At 58.8% G+C, this 27438-nt stretch overlaps 1 protein-coding gene across 7 annotated transcripts in view; it reads left to right on the top strand.

The window, feature by feature from the left end:
* The window catches only part of HDAC4 (histone deacetylase 4), a 274710-nt gene that overhangs the window by 120336 nt on the left and 126936 nt on the right, over positions 1-27438 (top strand). For 6 of the 7 annotated variants that reach the window (XM_072796919.1, XM_072796920.1, XM_072796918.1 and 3 more), the window contains one exon: positions 13355-13426. In XM_072796919.1, coding sequence (XP_072653020.1) covers positions 13355-13426 — 72 coding nt within the window. Of the gene's footprint in view, positions 1-12596; positions 12804-13354; positions 13427-27438 lie in introns of those variants that run through there. The other variant, XM_072796923.1, reaches the window with a different exon arrangement.

The raw sequence follows: 27438 nt of genomic DNA, 5'->3' as shown, positions 1-27438 counted from the left end.
TGGTCCCGTGCGGTGAAGAGTGTCCGTGCGCCCATTTTATGGATGCGGACGGTGGGGCCGGGCGCCCACGCCTCCAGCTCGTGGCCAGAACCGGGGTGCTGCCCGCGGTCCCACTCCCCCGCCGTCGTGCACAAACCACGGGCCAAAAAGTGCAAAACGGACGAGCGTCCGTGCCGTGTCACCGGTGTGAGCAGAGTGCACGCGGATCGGCATCGGCTGCTCCCCCGGGAGCGGGAGCGCTATTTTTAGAAGATTAAAATAGAACCTGATACGGTGTAATCACTGGATTTTTAGAAACTAGTTTGTGTTCTATGAAAACCGTTATAAAAGGAGTAATGATGAGGTTACCCCGTCTTGATCCGGGGAGGCTGGGACCGCGGAGGGAGTCCCGTCGTGAGTACCGCCGGCGGCCCGGTCCCTCCAGCCCGCAGCCCGGGAAGCGACAGCTGTGCTGCGGGGCCTGGAACCACCAGGAGCGGCGGGACTATCCTGGAACCAGGCACACACCGGGCGGCCGGTGGCGGGCGGCGGCTGCGGGAGGCTCGTGTCCGGTGGCGCGGGGGGCGGCGCTGCGGTGGCCGCGGTGTCACCGGGGCCCTGGGGCCTGGGGCTCTCCGCACGGCGGCCGGGGTGCTGAGTGCCGACAGCCGGGCATCTGGGGGCTGCGATTGTGTGACCCCCCTTATGAACTTGTGTCTAAAAAAGCTTAGAAGAGAGGATTTTTTACCACAGTGTGCTCTGTATCAGGTGCTAGAGAAATTGTAGAAAATAAGACTTCTGCAGTGGTTTAGGCTTATGACACCGAAACCACTCCTGTTGAAACACCTTCTTTCAGCCCCCCAGCCCCCAGCCCTCTAGCTCCCCAACCCCCAGGCCTCTAGCCTTCTAACCCCTCAGCCCCCAGTCCCCCAGCCCTCTAACCCCTCAGCCCCCCAGCCCTCCAACCTCCAACCCCTCAGCCCTCCAATCCCCCAGTCTCCAGCCTTCCAACCCCTCAGCCTCCAGCCCCTCAGCTCCCCAGCCCCCCAACCCTCCAACCCCTCAGCCCCCAGTCCTTCAGCCTTCCCAACCCTCCAACCCTCCAACTCCTCAGCCCTCCAACCCCTCAGTCCCCCAGCCCCCCAGCACTGCAGGCTGCCTCACTGCTGGCACCCTGAGCTCAGGCTCTGGAAGACCAGGTGCCTGTGATATGGCTACATGAAGGTCAGCACAGGTTGTAGATGAAATGTGGGGCACACAGTGGGGCTGTGGGGCAGGGGGTACCACCCCCGTGGAGGACGGCCTCTCCCAGCCCCGCGTCCTGGCATCATTCACAACACACCCTCTGTCGTGCCCCTTCTGCTGGCACCTCTGGCAGCGTCAGGCTCCTGAACACCGGCCTTCCCATCCAGGTTGCCGTGCCTGCTTCTGGGGGGAAAAGGTGGAGATGTCCGAGAGCCGGATGTGCCGTGTTGCGGCTGATACGGGGGACTTCTGGATGCTTCCACAGCTCTGGCCTGCAGTTTGGCACAGTATTCTGATTCTGTACCCACTGCCCCAGATGAGCTGCCGGACGGAGGCTGGAGCCTGCGGCGGCCCCCAGGATGAGCTCGGGTGGCCAGGTGCGTGGAGTGGCCCTCACAGAGCTGCTGGGGAGGGCGGGGGCTGTGCGGGTCACACTGACCAGTTTCTTGTCACGTTGGCACTGGCTGCAATGCCCGGTCACCCCTGCTGCTTCCAGGGGTCGGCGGTCTGGGTCCCCCAGTACGTGTCCACGGCTGGAGGCGTGGGTACCGAGGGTTGGGGGCGAGGACGTGCCGGGTCCCCAGCACCTGATGCCCGGTCTGGACACACTTGGCCCCCGACCGTGTTTGTCACAGAGAATGAATGAGATGGAGCCAGGGCGTTTGGTGGAACCAGAGGACATCTCTGCATCACAACGGGAAACGTGGCAACTGGCGAGCGTGACAGGTGCCCCCAGTGCGGCTGCCGTCCCGGGCATGTCCCCCGGCAGCGGGGCGGCTCTCTGAGACAGAGCCCTGGCTCCTGGGCCATTGCTGCCGTGAGGACAGACTAACCTGGCATTGGGGGGGCACGAACCCCGGTATGAAGCAGTCAGCCGGGAAACTGAAACCTGTTTTCACCCCTCAAATGTCCTTTATGCCCTTTCGTTCCTGACATGAGATTCCCACGTGGAGCGAGTGTCACCTCCTCCGAAGCTCCCTCAGTGGAGGAGAGGAGCCCGTATCCCAGAAGACGCCCCCCCCGCCCCCACAAGATGCTGGGTGTCTGGGCGGTGGCAGTTGGTGGCGAGCGGGGCTGGGGCCCGTCAGCTGGCTCCCCGAGCTCTGGAGGGAGGCTAGACTGAAACATAAAGTTGCCTTTTGAAGCACAGACGCAAATCCTGAACGTCACCCTCTCCCCCCGCCCCCCCCGCCCCCCCGCCCTGGAAGTCACAGCTGACGATCAGAGGTGGTTAGAAGTTGCGTTTGCTCCCGGGGATGAGCAGTCGGTCTCCGTCAGTCTGTGCCGGGAGCTGCCCCAGCGGGCTGGGGCCGCCCGCCCGCCCTCCTCTCCGTGTCCCATTTCCCGGGGAGTGCTTTGTCCTGCAACATCCGCATCTGGCCCGTGGAAGGTCCTGTGGATTCACCTGCGAACAGGTCTCAGGTCAGACCCCTTGTTCTGCTGCGTGCCCACCAGCCTCTCCAGCCCGGGATCGGGAAACACCTCCTGGGCTCTTCCTCCTGCCTCCGTCTCCCTCCTCCGGCCCCTGGGGCTGGTTACTATTCCACACGGCAGCTGAAATGAGCCTTTAGGACAGAAGTGAGGACTTCTGTCTCGAGGTGACCTTCAGGACCTGTGGCCTGGCCCTGGTGCCCTCCCCGGCCCTGTCTCTTCTCACCTTGCGCCTGCTGAGTGGAACCCACCCAGCCTGTTCTACCTCAGGGCCTTTGCACTTGCTGTTTCCTTGCCTTGGATGAGGTCGTTGCCATGGATCCTTCTTGCATATCACTCGGGTGTCGCCACATCACAAGGGCCCTCTTTGATCATTTTATCTAAAGATCCCCAGTCGCATTCTTCCGAGTGCGTTTTGTTTCCAGCGCATGATACCGCGCCATGTGCTTGTGCGTGCCGTTTCTTCCTCATTGGCGGAAGGTTGGGGTACGGGGACTTGGTGTTGTCCAAGACCGTGTCCGCAGAGGTGGGACGGTTGCACAATAACCAGCTCAGCGCCGTCTGCTCAACAAGTGAATGAGGGTGAGTGAGGCGAGGCCGGGCTGCAGAGCTGCTCTGTCATCGTCATCGTCACCCGGGTCCTTCCTCACTCTCTCCTGGCTGCTGTTACCATGGGGACCAAGTGGTGTTCCTGCTGTTTGCCTGCTGAGGACCCAGCAGGGTAACGGACCACAGCTGGCCCCCGGTGCCACAGCGAGTGCCCGGTCCCAGGGAGCCCCGGTTTCTGGTCAGGGGCGCAGGCTCCACTGTTGGTGTCGTGCGCTCCAGCGAGGTCTGGCAGGGACGGAACTGGAGGGGCGAGATACACTCCTGAGGAACTGAAGCAGATGCTGCCCGACACGGCGCTAGGGGAGGAAGCCTTCCCCACGCACCTGCTGGCCGCCCTTGGTGCGCTGGCCCTGCCGGGGTTCTCTGGGTGAGGCCCGGGGCCCAGCGCCCCTCGGGCAGTGTGGGGGTCAGCCCCGCGGCCAGCCCCCCCCGACCCCAGGGCCCAGCACCCCTCGGGCAGTGCTGGGGGTCAGCCCCACAGCCAGCACCCCCACCCTGGGTCCAGTGCCCCTCGGGCAGTGTGGGGGTCAGCCCCGCGGCCAGACCCCCCACCCAGGCCTGGTGCGTTGAGCGAGCGCTGCTGGCGTCTGCCGTGTGCTCCGTTGCTGCTGAAACGTTGCCTGGGAGGAAGGAGGGCAGAGGACCCTTTTCTGTGCAAAGAACCAAGAGGCTTTTAGAAGCCAGCACCGCTGGGGAAGGGTGAGCAGGGCCTGTGGCTCCGTTTCCCATGTCGCCTGGGTCTCCCGGGCGGTCCCCGGTGTCCCTGCCTGAGCCGACTTTCTCCAAACGGCCGTTGTCGGTTCCTTGTTAGGAGCCCGTGAGGCACTCCTCGGGAGCTGCTTACGGGTATGTACCTATTTCCTGCTTCCTGTCACCTAACCACGAACACCTTCCAGCGAGGTTTCAACGCTCGGCAGTGTGCAGAGCGCCCTGGAAGGACGGCCTGGCCACCCAGTGGTCGGAGTTGCTGACTCACATGTTCAGGAGACGCTTTTGCCCCAGTCGGATGCCTGGGCAGGGGCTGGAGCGCGCATCCTGCGTGCACACGGGCCGTGTTCGCGTCACAGCAGGGCAGCCGGAGCGCCCCGTCCTCCACACCCGCTGTTTTATTTACTTCCTGCATCAGCGTGCAGACGGGGAAACCGAGTCCGAGGTTAACTAACAGGATTGCCGACGAGGCCTCCAAGCCTGTCTGACCCTGAATCCCGTGGGGCCCCGTGGCCGGCCCGGGGGCCCCGGCCTCCTCTTAGTTCAGAAAATAGGACACTTGCAGGAAAGCACCCGCGGTGGCTTAACTAGAAAAGGCCCGTCCTCGGGGCCCCACACACGTGCGGCCGCGCTGCGGGCGGGTCGCGGGGCTCGTCTGCCAGCAACCGCGTGGCCCTGTGTCCTCCTGGTTTAGTTAGTAAGGGACCCCGTCTACAAGGCGCTTCCGGGAGTCCTCGGGCCGCTCGCGGCTTCGCGTGTCCTTTGCGACGCCCCTGCTCGCGGTGGCTTCTGTGTTCCCTCCCGTGCGACTCCGGGAAGCTGCACACTCACACGCGGTGACTGCCCTACGCCCCCGGTGCTCCGCGGAACAGCGTCCGAGGGACCCACCGCTTATGTCCCCCACAGGGCGACGGACGTCCTCGCAGGAGCCGGGACGGATCTGCTCTCAAAGGCGGGCGAGGACGCTTTCTCCTGATTTCCTAAGTCGCTTCTCGCCGCCCCAGCGGGGCTGGGCCATGGGGCGGGGGCGGCCCACAGCTGTTGGGGGGCGGGCAGGGGCCAGACCAGTCCCCAGGGGCCGGCCTGAGGCTCGCTGGGAACGTCCCTCCATGAAGTGTGGCCCTTGCCCGGGGAGGACAGTGGGCCTGGCCTGGCCTTGCGGAGCACGGCGGCCTGGACCCCGCGGCCTGCGCTTGGCCCGGCCCTCGGGCGCTCCTGCCCTATCCCGCCCTGTCCCGCCCTGTCCCGCCCTGTCCCTCTCTGTCCTGTGCTCCGTCAGTGTTGTCTAGCTCATGTCTGGAGCAGGGACCCGCGGGGCTGGGGACGTGGGCACAGGACAGACCCCACTCTGCAGCTCCCGGCAGGTGCAGACATGCTGCCTCCCTCCGCTCCCTTTCTCGCCCTCGAGGCCTGTGGTCAGAGCTCCTCGGGCACTCTTTCCCGGTTCCAGAACTTTCTGGCTGGTGGACCCTGTCCCCAAAGGGCCCGCAAGGCAGTGTGTTTCCACTTCTGAATTTTCCCAAATTAAACTTGTGAGTAGCAGGCTGATGCTTCCCTCGGTGGCTCGTCCTGTTCACGTCGCTTCGACCTTCCTGCGAGCTGACCGAGCGGCCGGGCCCAAGCAGTGGGGACGTTTGGCCCTGACTCAGCCCCCGGTGTCGGGGAGGGCGCCCGGCTGGGTGTGTAGGGAAGCAGAGCGTGTCTCTGGGGGAGGCCGTGGCCTGCGCCTCACAGACCCCGCTCTTGGAGCAGGTGAGGCCGTCCCCACAAGGGAGTGCGTCCCGGACCCTGGGCTCCGCGTTGCGCATCCCGTCGGTCGCCACGTCTCAGATGCCCACGGGCCGTGTGTTGGCTTGCGTGTGAGCCAGGAGGGTTTGCTGGCTCTTGTTTGCACAGCTCAGGGTTGGTAATACTGAAGATTGTCAGGAAGCTGGTTAGGTGATGACCTAGCAGGAGTTAAGCGAGGACAAACGCTATCAAATACAAAGTGACGGTTTATTTTTATTCTTGGCATCTCTTGAAAATACAGTAAAAAATTTCACTTACAGAAGAAGGAGAGACCTTACAAGGTACAGGGAGCCCCGGTGCCCGTCTGCAACCTTCAAAACCCTGTGGTTTGGATCAGAGCCTCCCGATCAGCCCCCTCCCCAAGCTTTATTTCCTGGAGAATTGAAAACAAATCCCAGATGCCACAGCATTTTCCCATAAATACCGCGGCACGTATTTCTAACAGATGCAATCCCCTCCTCACGCTCAACAAAACGAAGAATTCCCAAACATCACGTCGTAGCTGAGCACCCACCGCTCAGGTTTCACCGGTGGTCCCAGAAAAAAGAGTCTTGTCGCAGGTGCGTGTGCAGATCCGGATGCTGGGATTGGGGCCGTGTCTGGGGTTGAATCCGCAGCCGCCGGGCCCCTGGGAGGAGCTGGTCAGCGGCCTGGGCGGCTTCCCGATCCACACCTGACGGTCTCAGCCTCCTGCCGTCTCTTCACCACGTCCCTCTAAGCTCGTATTTCCTGTAAACTGGGAGCTAGAGCTAGTTTCGATTTTAGGTGAAGCAGAAGAATACTTCATAGGTCAGCCTGGACTTTGGGAACGTCTTCCCGAAGGAAGAAATATTGCTGAGAAACACTGTGTCTTCCATCTCCACCGTTTTCTGATAAATACACAGAAGCGAACGCGGGACTTGCCTCAGGAACCCACAACACGTAGCGCACTGGGGATGGGTTCTCGTGAGCGGGCAGGTTCAGGCCACGCAGACCTCGCCTGGTGTTCCGGAGCGGGCGCCGCGCGGGGGACTCCGCCGGGAGTGCCTGTTGGGCCGCCCTGAGCTCGTGGGGCATCCGAGGGGTGACGGCCGCCCTGGGCTCGGGCACCGCTGCATGTGGTCGCGGAGGGCGGGTCCCTGAGCAGAGGAGGCGGGAGCCTGGCCCACCGAGTCCTCCTGGGGTGGAGGTCGGAGACCCCACCGGGTGTTCAGGTCAGGGGCGGGCCTGGGGGCCCTTTGAGTAGTTTGCTGACCTTATGAGTCATTTCTACCTCTGAGCCGGGACGTTTCAATATAGCGAACCCTTTTTATAATTTAAATAAACGAGGGGGTCCGGTGTCCAGCTTGTAATTGTGTAGCTCGCTTGGGTTCGGTGCAGGGAGATGCAGCGACATCGTAGGAAGGTGTGTTGGCCCCTGCATCCTGACGCCAGTGATCCACGTCCTGACAGAGTACGTGCGGGCTGGTGTGGAGGTGTGCACCCCGCCACGCCCGCGGGAGGTGGGGGGCAGCGTTCCTGCGGCGATTCTCTCCTGCGGGGCTTTTGTGCAGACACCTGCTGTGTGCGGAGGGCCAGAGGCTGTCTTCCTGCTGCCGGGCCTGCAGCACACGGGGCTTTCTTGCCGTGCTCGCAAGAAAAGACAAGTCCTTTCACCAGGCGGGAGAACCGAGGTCCCTCATACAAAGGCCTACGTGTTTCTTCTAGCCTTTTGCCTGCGTTGAGCTTCCTACCAGCACACACCCCAACACAAGTGTCCCCACTGCAGGGATGTGACTTTTCTCATTATGTTCATTTTTATGGAAACCCGGGCTTCTCTTGTTCAGCATCAGGCCCCGGGCGTTGGTTCAGTGCTGTCAACCCGAAGCCAGGCACCTTGACCCCCATGGCACCGGTCTCTCCTAGGGGTGCACATGCGTCCGGAGTTGGAAGGGCAGGGGGAGGACCAGATGCCTTCTGGGCCTGCGGCCCTCGTTCCGAGCACAGTGTGTGGCGGCCGCCCCAGCTCGAGCCCCCCCCCCCGGCCGAGTGCCCACCTGCGCCCAGGAAGCCGAGCTGCCTCGCCCCCCAGACCCTCCCGCTCATCACAGCGTGCGCAGGAGTGATAGCGGATCCAGCGCAGAGAGAAAGCCAAAACCCCAACTGGAGCTCGGGCATTTATGGGGAAGAACCCCTTCTTGGCATACATTCTAGCATGTTCCCTGTGAGAGCTGACATCACACCGGATTAGATGATGGCGAGGGGGCGGGGGGCACTGTCATTCTTACTGCTAGAAAATCTGCTGGCTGCTCACCAGGCCCAGGGTCGCCCCTGAGATGCAGAATTAATTCTCAGCACATCTTCAGCGGGGCCTGTTGCTCTCCCTGCCTCAGAGACGCGCCCCGAGTCTGAGGAGTGAGGTGGAGAAGCCCGGGGTCCCACCTTGGGTGCAGGCGGGCGGGGCTCTGAGCCAAGCCGGTGGCAGTGAGTGCTGGCCCGAGCGCCCGCAGCGGCCCCGGCGTGCCCCACCGGCCCTGCCCTCTGCACCCCGCCCCTGCTTCCTCCTTCGGGACCCAGAGGCCAGGCGGCCGTCCAAGCCGGGTGTTCCTCGCTGCGTCCCCGGGAGCCTGTCCCTCACGCTGATCCTGGGCAGTGGATGCAGAAGGGCAGCCGATACCGTTCTCAGCAGCGCAGGCGACAGAGAGGGGCTTTATGTCAGAGAACATTCTAAGGACGGGGAATCAAGTGCCTTTATAACAGGGAGTCCTGACCGACCCACGCTGCCCAGGGGACCGAGGCCGCTGACCGACCCGGGTGAGGTGTCACGTTGGTAGCACGTGATGTCACGTGATGGGAACCGTCAGCAGAATGCGTGACCCGTACTCCTGCACATGGTCACCGTCATCAAAAACAAGGGCAGTCGGAGGAGCCTAAGGAGCCGTGACAGCTTGGGGTCGTGTGGGATCCTGGGTGGGAGGCTGGCGGGGAAAGCCCAGGAACCCGAGTCCGCGGGGGGCTTCAGGTCACTGGAGCTCAGACACGCCATCCTCGTGGAAGGCGCCCGTCGTGGGGGAAGCGGGTGTGTGAGAACGCTGTCTGCTGTTTGATTTTTCTGTGAATCCGCAACTGTTCTAAAATAAAAAGTTCGTATGACAAAATAAAAACGGGTAGGAAAATTGGCTGGAATGAAGACATTGCATGATTTCTGCTGCTGGAGGCCTCGGACCCCATGACTATGTGTGTGGCCACCAGCTGCTCAGGGGGGTGGGGGGCACTTGCCCCCGGGGGTGCGGGTGGCACGTTCCCACCTACCCTAGACAAGCCCCTCTTAGCACAGCTGAGGAGAGTAATGTATCCGGTTCTGCTACATTCATGAGAGCTTGCTGGCATCCCCACTTGTGTTGCTGAGAGCCCTCGGTTTGGGGAGGTTCGGGAAATGCAAGGAGGAGGAAGGGGTGAGATCAGAAACAGCGAGAGTGTTTCTCAGTATTTCTGTGCAGATGTAGCATCGCTCCCGGCCAACAGGATAAGGCAAGAAAAAGAAATAAAAGGGAAACCAAACTGTCACTGTCGTAGGCACATGATCCTGCACGTGGAAAGTCACGTTTCCTGCAGATAAAGGATCAACAGGGATGAGAGGAGCGAGATGCTGGGATCTAAAACCCACATGTGGTGGTTTATTGCCCGTCTACCGACCAACGAGTAGAAATTTAAATTCATAGTGCTGTGTAGAATATTTTACTTGAAACAGCAAACACCTAGGAATAAATCTAAAGATTTTCAGTTCCTCTGCACTCAGAACTCTAAAACGTCTTTGACAGAAATGAAGTGAAGTGATATCCCATGTTCACAGATTAGAAGATGTAATTTGCTGAGATTCTGTTCTTCCCAAACTCTAGGTGCTGTGTGGTCGCAGGCAGAGCGAGTTAGTCCCATCCCAGCCCCTTCCCACCTCTCCCCTTCTCCTTTTTTTTTTTTTTTTTTTTTTTTGCCTGTCTTTTGGAAGAAAAGCCGATGCTAAAATTTATGTGGTAAAGGGCCCACATCAACCCAGGGTGGGTCTGAAGAAGAGAGTAAGGACTCTTGCCGGATGTGAGGAGTTAACGGTGTGATTATTGGCACAGGTATAAGCAGATTGGCCAATAGGACAGAGATTGGGTGTCTGATAGAACCAGTGTGCTGATGAGCCGGGAAAGTAAGGCGTCTTAATAGTTGGTGAGACATTTGGCTGTTTTCATTGAAAAAAAACAAAACAAAACAAAAAAACAAAACCCAAAGAACCCTTCCTTACTCGGTGTATAGAAGTCAAGACCAGAGAGATGGGAGGCACGCGTGAGAGGGAGCGCCACGGGACGTGCAGGTGACGGGATGGTAAAATGCCTTTGCAGCCTCCAGGTAGGGAAGGATACGCCATAAAAGGATTGATGCATGTGACCGTAAAGAAAGGCGGTCTCCGAGACGATGTCCGCGGCATGTAACTGCCCGAGAATTCACGGTCAGGACTTGTAAAGAGTTCCCCTGAATCAGTGAGGAAAAAAGACAACCCAGTGTTTTTGTTTTTGTTTCTGTTTTTTTTTTTTTTTAGAAAGGGCACAAGGCATGATTTGAGAGCATCCAGGAGGCGCGTGGAAAGATGTTCAGTGTCCTGGGCCCGCGGGGAAGGGCAGATGACCTTAGTGGGACCCTCACTGGTGCCCACCACGCAGGCGTGTGGCGTGTGTCCCGGTCCTGTGTGCAGGCCCTTCCCCTCCCTTCCTCTCCTCTCCTCTCCTCTCCTCTCCTCTCCTCTCCTCTCCTCTCCTCTCCGCTTCCCTTCTCTCCCCTGCCCTCTCTTCCTCTCCCCTCCGCCCTCCCTGCCCCCACTCCTGCCCTCACCTCTCCTCCCCACCTCTCATTAGGTAACCTGTAGGTGGATTTCTCATGTATCTTTGTTGGTGCAAAAAAATACAAATTTTTGCGCAGCATCAAAGTACGGATCCCCTTTAATTATGTGCATCAGGGAAGGGGTTGGACTTTTTTATTCAGTGAAGTTTTTCTGTGTTTTGTGTGTTGAAGATGATGTAGCAATTGTTATAGAAATTGCTTCAGGATCCACATTGTGCAAGCGCGGGCCGGGCAGGCTCCTTGTGGGGGGCGGCGTGGGGGCTCCCTGTGGCGGGCGGCCTGCTTCTCCTGGCACGCGTCTGTGGCACCTGCTCGGCCTTCTCAGTGGGTTCCAGAGCAGACCCTATGGACTCAAGGGGAAGAAAGTGATGAAAACCTATCACAGCCATAGGCCGTGCCCTCCTCCACTCTCCGGGTCCCGGGGCCCGGCCTTTCTAGACAGCAGGACAAGAGCATGCCCAGGTCAGACGGCACCGTGTGCTGGTGGGCCAGCTGGCACATGCATGTGATTGGTTTCTAGCCGGCAGCTCAGCGGGACATGCCCCATCCAGCGTCCAGAAACTCTGAGGATGAGCCGACTCAGCGAAGCCATACCTTGATTTAAGACACCCGGGCGATACTTTTGGACACGCTAATAACCACATATCTTTTAACTTACACTCTGAATTGATTGCGTTGAGATTTGATGCATCTCCTCCGCATAGTGTGGATAAAAGTAACCTGTTATTATGCATCATTTATGCATCTGGCTTTGGAGTAATTCGACCTTTGGGGCTTGGGGCAGACATAAACAGCTTGATTCTAAATTCAAGGGAAGGTCTTTATATAAGGCGGGATGCTGGCCTGGTGCTGCTACTAACTGCTCCTACAATTTGGAGTCTCCTCGTTGTACGAGCGCTGGCTTCGTGGTTTCTAAACTGTTTCTGGTTCTGGAGCCTTTGCTCAGCTGGGAGCTGAGGTCCTCCTCTGAACCTACTTGCAGAGCCCTGAATGGGCTGGTTTTCCCAGCACCTTGCTCCTGACCCTCACCTGTTGGAGACTTGCAGCTGGATTAGGATTTTTAGAGGGGCCTTCTGGTGTTTTTGAAAGTATTTACAGTGGAACTCAAACTTTTAAAAAACATATACATATATATATATATATATATATATATATATATACACTTCTATGAATTTTGTATTTTTGAAAATGAAGTTTTTGCTGTATTTATAAACAAAATAAATTTCAGTAATTTATTTTCAGAAAAAAAGATGCCCATCAGGTCTCACAGTCTGCCTGTGAATGGCAGTGAAGGCGGTCGTAGGTCATAGCATTAGGCATGCAGGTCAGCGCCTGGGCTGTCAGGGGTGGCCCTGGTCCGTGAGAGAAGCCCTCGTGCAAGTAGCTGGGGTGAGCGTTGGGGCCTGGTGTTTGCACCAGGGGTGACGCGGCCTGGGAGCCTGGACTGTCTCCGCCCCACGGTGCCTGGTGACTGCCGGTAACTGTTCCCATACGTCTCTGGAGTCAGGGAGGGGTTGCTGGTCTGGGGAGAGAAGTCCCAGGCGCCCCATGGTGGGCTCTCCCTACTGTGGGGTGCGGAGGGCCCCGAGAAGGCCTCCCACGCCTTTCCCTCGCTTCCTTGGCGGAGCGGTGGGGGACTTTTCTTCAGATCTCGAGAGCACACTTTTGGATCTCCTCGGGGTTGTTATTTTCATCCTTGGATTTTGAACATTTTCAGAGACACATGGGGGTTGTGTAACTAAATGTGCAGGGTGTGCAAGGTGTTATCCATTTTGGGTAAAAAGCAAGGTTTTCGTACAGTCGGTGGATCCGACGTTATTTGCTTTGTCGTGATTTGAAAGTCTGCCTCGGGGAGCTCCTGGCTGCTCCGTGAGACCAGCCTTCTCCTCTAGCCCGTAGCGGGAGCGCAGAGTGACCGCCACGTCAGCGTCTATAATGACGTGCCTGTCACTGCAGGCCGGTTTACACCACTTGTCAGGAGCTAATTTTAAACCAAAAGTGTGATTCCTGGAAGTTTTGCCAGAGTTTTCTTTCTTTTCTATCTGAGAGAATATGGAAAATCTCAGGCAGTCTAAAAGCAGCCTGCTCTGGGTTTAGGTGGTGGCCGGCTTCCAGCTCCATCTTTGCACTCAGCCTGGGGAGATAGAAGCCGTCCCTGAATCCGGTCGGAAAGTGGATTTAAAGACATGAGTCTGTAGATTGTGAGTACCTGGCCAGGCGTTTGTCCGAGAGTGAGTTCGGGGGTCTTCGGTTCCTTGAGCACCCCGCCCCCCGCCCGGGCACCCCGCAGCTGATTTCGGCCGGGCCTCCAGGCCCGGGGCTGTTAGCACCTCCGGCCGTGTGTCAGCATCTGGGAGGAAGAGTAGGGGCTCCCGTGTGCGTCCTTGTCACCTTACTGCTCGGGCCTCCGCAGGAGAGCCGTTTGGGTCCGCGCGAGTGGGGGCGACGTGGCTGCCGCACGGAGTAGGCCTGCACGGCCAGGCAGGACAGAGGTCCGCAGGCCCCGAGCTCTCGTCGGCCCATCCTTCCCCCCGGGGGCTATTCTGGTCATTCCGAGAAGGGTCCTTCATGTTCTCTGATTCAGCAAACAAAAATAACGTGTGATGGAATCAAACCTGTGCTCCTTTTCAAAGTAAGAAGGACACACGCGTTTCCATTGTTTGCGAGGAGTCTCCTTGCAGACTCGGAGTGTAAAGTGTTTTCATTGAAATGAGAGCAGTTTCTGAAGCCAAATGCTTTCTCTGTCCTCCAGATGGACTTTCTGGCCGAGACCAGCCCGTGGAGCTGCTAAACCCTGCCCGCGTGAACCACATGCCCAGCACGGGTAAGTCAGCACGCCCAGCCTGGCGGGCGCGGGCTCCCCCTCGGGGCGTTCGGAGGCCCCACCGCACGGGGGTCTGCGGGGAGCAGGGTGGGCCGTCGGGTCCGCGGGCTCCTGGGGTAAGAGAGGCCATTGGTCGTGGAAGCGAAGCGGGCATCATCGGCTTGATGCTATTTAAGTGGCAGAGAATGCGGATCTTCTCTATCTTGGGCTCGGAAGGGTGTGTTCCTCCCAGAGGTGCCAACTGCTTGTTTGAGATGTAACCCCAGACCCGGTCCGCAGGAGGATCTGTGGGAAAGAGCTCTGGGCTTGAGCTGGGGCCAGAGCTTCCCTGCCTGGCGCGGTCGGGCTGCTGGCAGCCACAGGACGGTGGCAGGCCGCGCCTTGCCCTCGGCCCGGGCTTCTCGCTGCTGGAGCCGGCCAGTGACATGGTCTCCGAAGCGCCTTTTGCTGGTTTCTTTTTTTTTTTTTCATTAACAAAAGAACAGCAGCCATGATTATGTCTTTCGTTCCATGTGTATCATCTTTCTAAATATCGTGCTTTAAGCAACGTTTTCCAAATCTGGATGGCCGTGGAAACATTCTTTTTCTGTAAAAGCCCTCCCGCCCCGGCCCCATCTAGTGTCCTCCAGGATTTTAGCCCAGGAACTGGGCACCGTTTGTCCTGCACAGGCCGCTCGGCCTCGTTGAGAGCAGAGCACCTCCTGAAGGCCTGGGTGTGCGGGTGCTCTGCACTCCCCAGCCGGCGTCTCAAGAGCCCCCTGCCGGACCCTTGCCTTCCCACGTGCCCAGGCCTCGGTCTTGGCGGTGCTGGCTTGGCAGCACCCCCTGGGCCCCAGCCTTCCTGGGTGCCACCCTGATCTCCTGCTCCGTGGGCAGCCGCGGCCGGGGTGGGGAGGTGGCGGGCCCCGAGCTCTGCCCCGGCCCCCATCAAACCTCCCCATTGCCCCTTAAGTGGAGGCTGGTCCTGTCGAAGAGGGGACGTCCCTGTTTGCACGGTGATTCTCCGTGGTCTGCCGAGGGCCGTTCCTGGCATCTCCCTGCACACAAAGCTCCTGTCGCTGCTCTGCAGGTGCCCCTGGACGGTGCCCTGGCGCCCTGTGTCCCCGGGGCTGGCGCTCGCCTGGCCACCTGCCGCCATGCTCCCAGCCCACTCCGTCTTCTGGTTCCTGACCTCTCCCCTCGCCTTTACTTTTGACCCAGCTCCCGGGAGGGAGGCTTCAAAACAGCAGGAGATGCTCAGGTTTTGATTTCAGCCCGTGTAGAGTGAACTGGGTTGACTGTCACTTGCTCCGGGTTCCGCTTGCCCGTGTTCCTGGTGCTGAAACGCGGAGCCCTTGTGTGGTCGCGGGTCTTAAGGCAGGTTCCTAGGGCTCCCCCAGGTATGGGGCAGAGGAAGAGGCTTTGGGGACGGTCCGCTGGGCTGGGAAGGCGGTAAGGACGTGTCGTTTCCACGTGGACCAGAAAGAGGTGTGCTCCAGGTGAATTTCTGGGTTGGGGAGGGCACCCTGCCCGTTGAGACCTGCTGTGCGATTCCTCTGGCTTAGTGTGAGACAGCCCCCGTGGGCTTCAGATTCGTCCTGAGGGGACCTGGGGACCTGCTGACCCAGTGGCCGTGGCCTCAGGCTGATCACTCATTCCGGACTTGGGGATAATGATGCAGGATTCTTAGAAGGATCAAAAATATGTCTGATTTTTAGTAGCTCCTGCGGGGATGTCATCTCTTCACGTCCCGTTGACAGACGCTGAGGACGGCGTGTGACGTAGCTGTGAGGGTCCCGGACAGTCCCCATGGGCCCTCTCACCTCTTCTCCTTTGCGGGGCCCACCCAGCCTGAGGAGTGGTGTCGTGGGGAGTGTGCCCCCATGAAATTCAAGCAGGTCCCTTAACTTCCTGGTAGCCAGCTTCCCATTAGCCAGAGTCGGATGATGCTGTGTTTTCAGCTGTCGCGCTGTGTTTTTTTGCGTCACTGGTGGTCGGTGTCGTAGAAGCCGTGCCCACGGGCAGCCTGCGAGGGCGGAGGCGCGTGCACGGGTGGTCGGCGGGGGACGCCGCTCGCGAAGCTTGCACGCCGAGGTGTGCTTCCGAAGCTGCTGAAGCGAAAGGCCTTCCTTCTTCACCCCTCCGTGCTCCGCATCCCAACCCCCGCCAACTACGTTCCACCGGAAAATAGGATCTGGAAGTTAATACGAAAACTTCTTGACAACCATATTGTCACGGCCGGAGCAGAAACATTCTCCCATAACGTCCCTGCCAACCCCAGTTGACCCTGGCGGATTTCCTAACCGTCGAGCTTAATCTGAAGCACCCTTGTGCCGCTCGGCGGCGTGAAAACAAACCGACACACGTCTGTCATCTGCAGGGATGACTCCGCGGCCCGCGTGGGGGCCTGTGCTCCTGGGGACTGGTGCTCCCCGCTGCTGGGAATGGCGGCGTCCTCGGCCCGGTGCTCCCTCGTCCCGGCTGCCTTGAAATGCCCTGACTCCTTCTAAAGTCTCACTTCCGATAGAAGAGCACTGTTCTGTCTTTCGTTTCTGTGCCATCTGGGATTGAGGCGCGGAATAATTCAGGCACGAGTGACCTCTCACGCTCGAAGAGTCCATTGTAGAAGGAAAAAGCCAAAATGCTATTTAGTTTGGGTTGATTCTGATTTCTTAACGTCCCCCCCCACCCCCCAACATCACTTCTTCTATGTAAACAAGCCTTTCCCTCTTTTTGTTTCCTTTTTCTTGATTTAAAATCCGTAATTGTGAAATAGTTGCATCACGAAAGAGAGACTGTACGGCCGTTGCCCGCCGTGCCACTCGGGTACGACAGGTCTCCTTACGGTTACTGCACGTCCAGCATCCCGTTCCGGTGCAGTAGCTCGGTCATGGACGCGGCTGCACCTGTTCCCCTCCCCGGGTGGGGACTTGAGGTGCAGGCCCAGTGGCTGGGCGGGAGTCCTGCGGAAGCCACGGCATCAGCCCAGTGAGAGGGGGAGAGGCGAGCATCTCGGGGAGCGAGAAGTGCCCCGGGATCACACACCCACCTGAGCAGGTGCCTGGGTTATAGGGGATGTGGAAGACCCATAAGACACGCGTTTGTGAATCGTCATTTATTTGGAGTAACAGACGTTTCTCTCTGATTCTAAAAACGATGCGTGTTTATTGCGGAAGAGAGACGTCGTACCGAACGTGTTGGGTGTTAGCTTCTAGAGCTGGAGGGGGGCTCCCTCAGCACCGCACAGTGTAGACGCTCAGCAGCCTTGACTGGGAGAAGGGCTTGGAGAATAATGCCTCCGTCATCCGGGCGCAAAGTGGGGAAAGCGGGGCTTGAATGAGAACAGGACGCGTGTATTCAGCGCTGTGAACCGTGTGGGCTGCAGGGGGGCTGCCGCCCGTCACGCGTGTACCCGGCACAGCGGCCGAGTGCCCTTGCTGCCCTGAGCACGTCCGCCTCACGGGGAGGGACGGGGGTCCTCGAGGCTCGAGCGCCCTCAAGACCCCAAGCTTGTAAATTATGGGCCAAGACCCCCCTCTGCTCTGTGCTGCTGGGAAGAGCCTGCATCAGTGACCCAAAGGGCACGGGGCGCCCACCCCAAGGCTGGGAGCTGTGGCCCGGGAGGCTCCGGCACGTTCCTCGGTACAGGGTGCAGGCAGCATGGATCGCCCTGCCGGCCTGTGCCCCTAACACATGTGTTGGTCAGTTAGGCTGGAGGGTGCGTTTTGAGGCTCTGTAACAAAGGTGCAGTTTTTAAAAGAAAATTCTGGACCCTTGAAGAAACTGCCGAAACTCTAGAGAACTAAGACAGAAAGTGAGGTGTGGTGCTTGCCGTGGATTCCCACATCTTAGAGGGTGTCTGGCCGCTGCGCTGTCCTGAATTTTGGAGCAGGAGCTGCTTGAGGCTAGAAGCTTCTCTGCCCCCCAGGCATGTTTCGTGTCCTGTTGTTTGGTTTCGATGAGAGAAAATGCATCTGGGGAGGGAAATGCAAATATGAGGCATAGGAGACCCCCCTGAGTGACCCTGGGAAAGCGCCCGAAAATCTCCCTTATTGGCACCAAGGCGATAGATACCTCACCCAGCAGGTGCCCCTGGGAACCACGGCCTCCTGGTAATACTTCACACTTGCTGCCCCGCGTGTGCAGGAGCGTGTGTGTGTGTGAGGCTGGGGCCTCTGGGCTCGCCGTGGGACAGTCAAGGATCCTGCTGAAGTGCCAGTCGGGGATGGCCGGACACCGACCACCCTCCTCTGGTGCCGTCGTCACCTGGACTCGCCCAGCCTGGCTCAGGCGGGAGGCGGTGCTGCAGGATCGGCCCCATCCGGCCGTAGACGCAGGGGGGCGCGGGGACAGGGGGCACACCATGCACATCTGCCGTGCTGGATGCGCGTGTGCCCCAGTGGCACGGGGGGCCTGCTGTGCTCTTCTGCTTGCTTGTTTGCTTTCAATTTTGGAGGAAAAAAGAAATCTAGAACAGAAAGATACAAAGCAAAATCCTGCAGTTTGAAAAATGGAGAGAAGAATTCCCACGGTTTGATTATTTCAGTCTAAATAAATGTTGCGAGTTTTTCCCCGGCCCTGCCTCCACCCGGTTCACCTGAGAGCCTGCGTGAGCAGAGCCCCGGGGTCATTGCAGCTGCGTCCGCGGACCGGAGTCGTGCACGTGTGCAGTGCGTGTGAGGAGCCGTGCGCGGGGCCTCGGCGGCACTTCCGGGAGGTGGTTCTGGACACAGGCCGCTGCCCTGCGCCGGCCTGCGCGCTCCCTGTCCACCCTCCCCACCCGGGGGCGGCCTGCAAACATCCGCCCAGGCCTGCCCCCCCCCGGGCCCCCCAGCCCGTGCCCCCCGTTCTCCGCGCTGTGTGACGGGGCCCCCGCCCTCCCGGGGGCCGTCCGGGTGTGGGGACACCCACCCAGCACCTCACCTGTCCGGGGACCGAGCCCCCGGCTTCTCCAGCTGTGCGAGCTGCTGCTGCCAACTGCGGAGTCCCCGCCGTTGGGTGGGGTTTGGTTTATGCACCTCGTGAGGCAGGCACCCTCCAGCCGCGCTCTCTCTGGCTTTGACACCTTTGTTCTCTCTCCTATTTGCATTTTGTCTGCGTTTGTGCTGGTGATTTTTTTAAGCCATCCGTACAGTTTTACTGGGCCCTGGGGGGCAGGATAAACGGTGGTGCTCCTGCCTCCCCCGGGCGCACCCCCACTGCCGCGGCCGAGGCCCACTCTGCTGGCGGCAGCCCCTCCGGGGTCTTTCCGTGTCTTGCTCCTCCCTGGGCGGAGGTTAGCGTGTCGTTCCAGCCCGTTAAACTCTATTGTTGCTGTTGCCGTTGGCCTGCGGGACGACGAAGAGCTGACCGTGGCCTGGAGCAGGGAATAGGGCGGTGGGAAAGCCAGGGTGCGCTGGCCGCGGCCCCGCGGGGCCTTTGGGGCGTCGGAGAAATGTCCCCCAAGCCCGAGCGCCTGGAACCAGCCGGACGCAGTGATGGTGGCAGTGACCCCGCGGGCTGTGTGGACGGCACCCCTTACCGTCCCCGGGGATGTCGGGAGGTGGTGATTAGGTGGCAGGAAGGGGGTGGGGTGTGACGGGAGGTGTCCCCCATCGCAGACACGCGCCCAGGACGGACCGGGGACGTCTTTCCTCACCGGCTTTCCGTCCTGCACGTCTGGGCAGTGCAGCGGGACGGAAACGGGCCCAGAGCATCCGCGGACCCTTCACGGGTCTCCAGGTGACTCCAGCTGGGGCCGGGGAGGGGCTGTGCCCACGTCCTGCTGGGACTGTCTGGTTGAGACAGGGTTTGGCGTCCAGCGGTCGGTCTACTGCGCGTTTCAGCCACACGGCGGCCACCCCGTCTGAAGGAGTCCCCGTGTCTGGAGCCTCAGAGCAGTGCCGACCGCCCGGCGTGCTGTGCACCCAAACCCGACCCTCTGCACCCCCAGGCCTCCCGAGCGGCCCAGAGCGGGCGGGAGGCAGCAGGTGGCCGCTGGCTGCTGTCATCTGGAGCCGTCAGGGAAGGGGCTGGTGATCCCGGGCCCCCTGTGCGCGACCGGGCTCAGGGCAGGACCACGAGGGGACCCAGGGACCCGCTCCCAGGCCAGCCCCATGGCACGGGCACCCTGGGGGTGGCAGGAGCCTGGACGTTTGCACGAGAATCCTGGGGGACGGGTGGGTCCGGGGCGTTGGGGCCGAGAGCGCTGTGTCGCGGCGTCAGCTCTGCGTGCTCAGTGTCCTTCAGAGACCGGCCTGTGCCTCTGGGGTCTCTGGTGCACGGTACCTCCTGTCCCATCGCCTCCTGCTCTTTGGGGGCGTCAATCACATATTCATGCTCTAAACCTGTAGGTTGAACTTTGGGCACGTTCATTTTTAACCTTTCTTCCTTTTGATGGCCGCATACTCGGTTACACGCGTCTCTGAGGGCACAGGCGCTTTTGGTGAGTTCTAATTTGAAGTGTTTAATTTGTAGCCTCTTTAAATTTTGCCTGATGGTCCTGTTTTCTCGGAAAAACTGCGGTATTTAGAAGCGTTCTTCGTCTGAAGGTATGCAGTCTCGTTACTGATTCTCACCTGGTGTCTCGGGGTGAGAGACGAGCGGGCCGTGAGGTTCGTGGAGTCTTGCTCTCTGGTTGGGGTCCGCGAGTCTTCAGTACGTGCCTGAGGATGTGTTCTGTGCGGGGGCGCTGGGTTCCCCGTGTGCTTGCCGACTCCAGCTTGCTGGGGCAGGGGGTCGGAGGTGCTGCCAGGGACAAGCGCGAGCACAGACGGGCGTCCTCGTGGCGTGGTGTCCACCGTCGTCAGCCAAGTGGCCAGGGAAGGCTCGCTGCACCCGCTCACTCCCTCGTGCCATCCTCCGTGGGACTCCAGGCGCCAGGCTCTGCCCCAGGCCCTCGGGTTACGTGTACTTGCCAACGAAACAGAGACCCCTCCTCGTTGCTGAGCTCGGGTCACCCCGGGGAGACGGCGGCCAGCGCCACAGCGAGTGAATCGTGTCACCAGGAAGCAGGGGCAGGAGTCAGGGATGCGGGACTTGGCCTGGTGGAGGTGCCACGGCGGTAGCTGACCCCCGGCACAGGAGGAGCGGGTCAGGCCTTGCTGGCGGTGAGCGGCTGGAGGGGGCTCCGGCCAGCCCGGAGGCGGGCGAGGAGGAGCGTCCCTGGCTGGGGCTGAGGCTGGGGCTGTTGCGGGTCACCCAGGGCTTGCAGCCACCCTGCTTGGCCCTCCGAGGAGTGGAGAGCTCTGGGGGCTCTGAGCGGAGGAGTGACACCCCGCAGCTCATGCTGCACACACTGGCGGTGGTGGACCCTCGGGGCAGGGTGAGGGACAGGGAGCCTGGAGCCTGGGCAAGCAGGGGAGACCGTGCGCATGGCAAGCCTGGTTCAGATTCTGGAAGCACTGGAAGGAGGTGGGACGAACCGGGGGTGCAGGCGTGACCCCAGGGTTTGGGCTCTGGCCCGTGGACGGTGGGGTTGCCGTGAGTTTAGGGGGGACCTGGACGCAGCCCCCACGGGGGAAGGTGAGGTCTGGTCCTGGCCGTGCGGACTGGAGATGTGGAGAGGGCGGCTGTGAGCGTGACCCCCAACGTGGGGCGCAGCGGAGGCCGGGCCGGACGGCGCAAGTCGCTGTGTCTATAGGGCAGACGTTGTCCGAGAGCTTTATGTAGACGCTTTTCGCTTGCGGTTACTGGTGCATTTTCACCACGTCGTACTTCTTGGTGTCACCGCCTCCCCGGGGCCCTCGATCTGCGGTGACAGCCAGGGCGCGTCCCCACGCTGGCAGCAGGCCTGCACCACGGCACCAGGTCGCCAGCGGTCGTGGGGATAACGGCGGCAGCAGGGCGCTGTCCCTGCCTGTCCCCTGCCTTCATGCCGCACCTCGCGCGGCTGGGCCTCGTCCTCCCCACGAGAACGGCCCCGGTTACACTCCAGTAAGGGGCTGGATGTCTGCCGTCTAGACTGGCGGAGTCTGAACCCCCGCCCCCGCCCCACCCCCACACACACTGAAGCCCCACGTCTTAGCCTCCTACTGGGCGGCCCCCTGCCCGGGATCCCCCCGGAAGCTGCCGCGTTCCCTGTCGGGTGTGTGGGGCGGGGCGCCTGGGGTCAGGTGGGGTGCATGGTGCTGCCGGGGGCTCCTGCTGGAGGGGCCCAGCGCCCCGGGAAGTGCAGCCCCACCTCCCGCGGCCTCGCCGCTGCCCTCGGCTCCTTCTGCCAAGTGGAAGAAACACCTTCTATTTTTAAATATTTCATCTGTGGGTGTTGGGTAATCCTGGCCTGCCGTTCCCGCTGTCCGGGGACGCGTGCGCCGACGCTCGCAGGTGTGGCGAGGGAAGCCCGAGGGGTGGGGGGGTGGGCGTTATCCGCGCGCCGTGACCTCGGCCTCCCGGATCGGCCGCCGCTGTCCTCGCGCCCTGCGACCTTCCTCCACCACGACGACCCCTTGCCTCTTGGAAATGCTGGGTTTTTATCCGCCGAATTTAGGGTAGTCCAGTGGCTTTCTGAGAAGTCGTGGTGTGTGCCGGTGTGAGCGCGGCCGAGCCCGGGCTGTGGGGCGGGTGAGGGAGGCAGCGCGGCGGGGGGCAGGGGGCAGCCTGTGTGCCTGGGGACACACGGATCCCGCGCGTGCACACCGGCCGGCTGGGTCACCTGGGCAGCCGCCAGCACCTTGCAGGAGCACCCTCCGTCCCGGGCCTCGGGGGGCGGGGGGCAGGGGGAGGAGGGCGGGGGTCTCAGGCATGGCCATAGGGGGGGTGCGCTGTGCTCTTGCCTCGTGCGCGCGTGATCCCGGAGCACTCGCCCCGTGACACATGCCAGGACGCTGTGACCGCCGCCATCAGGTGCATCGCTGCAGCCGTCACTCCCTTCGGGAAGCCCCGTTTGCTTTAACAGGCACGTTTGTCCCCGAGGATGTACGGACATTTCACCATCTTTTGCCCGGGGCGAGGCCTGGGTCTATTTATAGCTTCCCGGAAGTACATTTGTGCACTTCTTGGAAGCCAAGTCCCCAACTGTACGCCAGGTTTTTATTTACAGCTCTTGCTCAATTTGAGCTTGCAAATATTTCCAAAAAGCAGTTTTTCTTCCTGCAGGATACAGAAAAATTAGAAACATCAAAAGGGTTTTCTAAAGAGCTTTAAGGATAGTTCTGGAATAGGGAGTGGGGGAGAACCTAACACTTGCTTCATCGTTAACTCGCAGAGCCCAAGAGTCCAGATGGTTTTGCTCCCTCCAGATAGAACCCTCGCCGGTACAGCCAGCGCACGGGGACTTATGCACACGAGATGCCATTAAAATAACATCACGGGCTGTCGCGAAGACCCGGAAAACCAAAGTGAGAGGCCGCGAGCGTTCGCGCACGAGGATTCCTGGTGGCAAGGTGGTGTCCCTCCAAGGCCTTGCGAGGAGGGGTCACGGGGCCCCCCGACGGCAGCCTGTGCTGAAGTAATTGGGTTTTCCGTAGAGTCAGATTTGGAACGCGTGTCGCAGCAAGGCTTTCTGCGTGGCGGACGCAGCTATTCCTCTGAGGAAAACACCACCCGGGCCATCTGTTACGGGAGGGGTCGGTTCTTGGGGATCCGCGGTGACTTCGGGGCTTTGAGCTTGTCACTCCCTGGGACGTTTTTGAGAAGATGCTCAGCAGTAGAGAATCGAGCCAGGCTGCACGGGCCATGCAGGGTCGGGCCTGAAAACGACACTCGGACGTTCATCACGCGTTCCCAGCGACCCCTGACGGTACCGACAGACGTGGAAGTAGCCGTCCTTCCGCGTGAGGTTTTCACGCCGCCGGCAGCCGAGGGCGGGCTCGGCCGAGGGGGACGTGGGACGTGGCTGCGCGGTCTTTGCAACGTCGCTGAATGTCATTGTTTTTAAAACTCATAGTCATTAACGAGAAGAAACTTTTTCAAAAATACGTGCCTCGACCGTTTTTCCGTCTTTTGCCAGTTCAAGGTTATTTTATTCCGTGGAATTACAGGGGAAAACTGCATCTTAACAGATGAAACACGACGGCAAATGTTGATCCTTGTTGAAGCTGGGTGCGTGGGTGTCGACCGCATTCCTCCGTGGCTCTGCGCACCATTGCAGATTCCCAGAACAAGAGCGTTGTTTGTTTTGTTTTGTTTTGCCGAAATGCTGGGTCCAGTTCCTGAAGCGTTGCTCAGCGGGACCGCGCTGCGCCCCCTCCCCTGAGAGCACCGGGTCTGTGCGGCCCGCTCACTGCCCCCCGCGCGCCACCCTCCTCCGTTCTCCCGAGTTTCTGTGCCCCGAATCAGTAACTCCTAGAACTTCAGTAATCTGCATGATCTTCCTCCTCTTCTTCCTTGAACAGCATATGGTTTAATTTTCCGGTTCTTTTTCTGACTTTTTGAGTCCACTGCCTAATTTATTTGTTTCGATTCCTTTTTTTTTTTTTTTTTAATTGCTTAAGTGCGTAAGACTATGAATTACTTTCTGAGCTCGACTTCAGGCAGCCCCTGGAATTCTCGATCCACAATGTTGTTCATTTTCCTTTTTTTTTTCACATTTTCATCATCTTCATGTTGAGTTTTTTGAATATTTACAAGAAAAGGGCTTAGTATTCCTATAGTTTTTGTTTTCTGTTTCAGCGTGCTTTGTTAATTGTCCTTTCCGTGGCCGTGCGCTCAGGGATTATTGTCTGTACCGTGTGTTTTGTTTTTTTTTTTTTTTTTTTGCGTGTGTTTGGAAATGTTCTGTGTTCTCCTCGTGGCACTGATTTCTGTGACTGTCCCGTGGGGGCTTGAGCAGAAAGCATACGTTCTTTCATGATGCAGAGTTTGAAGCGAATCGTGCTGAAGCATTAGTTGTCTTACCCAGCCCCCCGTGTGCTTGTGTTTCCTGTCGCGGGTATCCTCCATGTGCGGGAGCGAGCCCACACCCCCCGCCAGGACTGTCTTTGTGTCCACGTCTGCGCAGGTTTCCGTGTGTCCCCTGCTCACACACATCCCCACGGTGGCCGTGTTCTCGTGGTAAATCCTACACCTTATTAGACTTACAAAATGGGCCTCCACCTTACTTCTCATTTGCTTTGGATTAAATCTTCCAATACCAGTGTTTTCACCTTCGATTTCTTTCTCTTACTCTTCACCTGTCATGCACTTTTTTGGGGGGAGGGGGTTCAGATTGAGTCTTGTACCTCTGGCTGCCTTCTGTGTACACAATATATTGTTTTTTACCCAATCTGATCAATTTTGAGGAAATATATCCCATTTACATTTGGTGGCACAATGAATGTGTTTGGCTTTGTGTTTTTCCATCCAATTCTATGTTCTGTTTTCTGAATTAAATGCTTCGATTCTTGCCGCTTCGCGTACATGGGCTTTCTGTGGCCACCTCTGTGGTTCACTGTGTGTAGTTGTGTTGTCCTTCTGGCCATGTGTAAGGCTGTGTCCTCTCTTTAGATCTTATTATGGGACCTTTTGTAAGTTCATATATTTAAATAAAGAGCTGTTTCTTGGCGCGGCAGCTTTATGCAGTATCTGTTGATGCCATGACAGATAAATCCGCACACTGCGCCGTCTCCGACCCCTTCCCTTCTCTCTGTGGTTTCGTTAGTGGTGGTGTCATTTTTAGTTCTGGTAATTCTCTTCATACCATGTAAGTAACAATCATCACTACCATTTATTGACTTACTCCCCTTGGAACGGTATTGGTTTATTGCTGAGAAAGGTGCGAAAATGAATGTGTTGCGTTTCTTCCCCATCGTTTGTTGGATTACCCTTTCCTTTTTTTTTTAATAATACATTTATTTTTTATTGGTGTTCAATTTGCCAACATGCAGAATAACACCCAGTGCTCATCCCGTCAAGTGCCCCCCTCAGTGCCCGCCACCGAGTCACCCCCACCCCCTGCCCTCCTCCCCTTCCACCACCCCTAGTTCGTTTCCCAGAGTTAGTCGTCTTCCATGTTCTGTCTCCCTTTCTGATATTTCCTACCCATTTCTTCTCCCTTCCCCTCTATTCCCTTTCACTATTATTTATATTCCCCAAATGAATGAGACCATATAATGTTTGTCCTTCTCCGATTGACTTATTTCACTCAGCATAATACCCTCCAGTCCTTTCCTTTTCAAATCCAAGGAATTTTACATTGACCTAAAGCTTCCCAAAAGTTGGGTCTAGAGACCCAGTCAGTGTGGCCATCATTACAAGGAGAAGAGGCACTATGCTCATCAGGCTTCTGGAAACCTCCCCGTGCCTCTGGGGCCCCATGGAGCTGGTTGGAAGCAGGGTCTCACTTCAAGGCCCGGGGACCCTCGCTGAGGACGCCCTGGTCTCTGCTGCTGCCCCGGGCCGTAGAGTATCTGGTGGTTGCGCCAATATTCTGTCCTTGGGGCTGCTGGGGGGGGGTCTGGTTTTCATGAGGAGGGCTTTTTAATGAACCACTTTTGGAGATCCTGTGCTAGCAGGAGGGAGCAATGTCATGAAATGGAATACTTGTTTAAACATACCTTCTGCTGCTTTCTTCTGGTCTGCCAAACCAGGGATTGGGGCATTTAGAAATTCTTGACAATGTGGGGTGCCCAGAAAGAGCCTTCTTCATGTGCAGGTCGGCACCTGTTGGGAAGGCCTGTGAGTAAGGCAGGTGGGGGGCAGGGAGCCACCTTTCTTACTGGTGGGAACAACATGAGATGATGCTGCTTACCTGCGGGACAGTGCTGCCCAGGACTGAACCCGTGTGTGGGACGGTCACCCCACAGGGTATAGTGCTGGGCCGCTGCACGCCCCTTCCTGTGTGGGGGCCGCGACAGTGCAGCCCTCCCTGATCTGGTCCTGGTGGGAGCAAGTCACCCCAAGGGGGAGGAAGTTTAAGGGCAGAGGGAGGGTGGGTGTCACGCTAGTAGGGAGAGTGGCATTGCACCAAGGAGCCCCTCAGACGCTGTGCTTCGGAGGCTACTGCTCAAAGACAGGCCGCCGAGCACTCCCCCAGGACGGTCACCACAGCATAACATAAGCTAGACGGAGCAAGCCTCCACTTCCTCAGGTCGATTGGCTGTGGTCCAGGGCACAGCAGGTGTGGGTGTCAGAGCACCTCGTACAGCTCTCGAGGCACCTAGCGCAGCAGCCTGGGGTGCTCCCCACGTGGCAGTATCATTGAAGGGTCATTGGCGTGGCCTGCTTATTCATGCCATTCCTTTTTTTTTTTTTTTTTTTTTTTTTTAAGATTTTATTTATTTGAGAGAGAGAGAGCACAAGCAGGGAGGAGAGGGAGAAGCAGACCCCACACTGAGCAGAGAGCCCGTTGTGGGGCTCGATCCCAGGACCCCGAGATCATGACCTGAGCTGAGACAGTTGCTTCATGGACTAAGCCACCCAGGGGCCCCATGTCATTCCTATTCTTGACTGGAATGTTCAGTGTGAGTGTATGTGCGTGTATGTCCATAAACACATGTGATGTAGAAATTACTGCGATTACTAGTAGGGAAGCTGTGCCTACCGTGGTCCTAACTAAAATGCATAAACTGCATGACCTATGAGCCTGTGTGTGTATAGATGTCAGTACTTAAGACCATATGTTTTACTTGTTAAGCAAATTAGGCTTTAATGTATTAAAAATAAATTTTAAAAATTGAGTGCATGATATGGACACGGCACGGCTTCTATGAGTTGGGTCAAGGGAGTAGGTATCAATCCATCGGGGGCTTCAGTTCTCCCTCTCCAGCTGCCATCCAGAGAGGCTCGTGTGGGTTCATGGTGGTTTCTGACGAACCCAGATGGTGCTGAGCTGGTGCAGCCCGCAGTGTGGCTGCCTTCACCAGCACCTCGTGCCAGGGCATTGGTCCAGCCAGGTGGCCGGTCTGCACTGTCTTGCCGCTGCTGGTCGGGGGTTGGTTTGGAGCTCTTGTTCCTGGTTCTGTGTTGGTTGGTGGGAGTGGGGTGGAGATCTGGACAGAGTTCCAACGTTTGTGCTGGGAGGGGGGTCTTCCAGTGTCACTGCCCTTGGTGGTGTTGACCTAGAAAGATGGGGTTGAGGGGATGGGTACTTGTCTTCCTGCCTCTTGAGCCCTTACCCGCTTCTGATCCCGAGGAGG

The sequence above is a fragment of the Canis lupus genome, chromosome 24, assembly GCF_048164855.1.
Source record: "Canis lupus baileyi chromosome 24, mCanLup2.hap1, whole genome shotgun sequence".
Classification (NCBI taxonomy): Eukaryota; Metazoa; Chordata; class Mammalia; order Carnivora; family Canidae; genus Canis; species Canis lupus.
The sequence above is the reverse complement of the archived record's forward strand: the minus strand, read 5'-3'. Positions and strand labels throughout refer to the sequence as shown.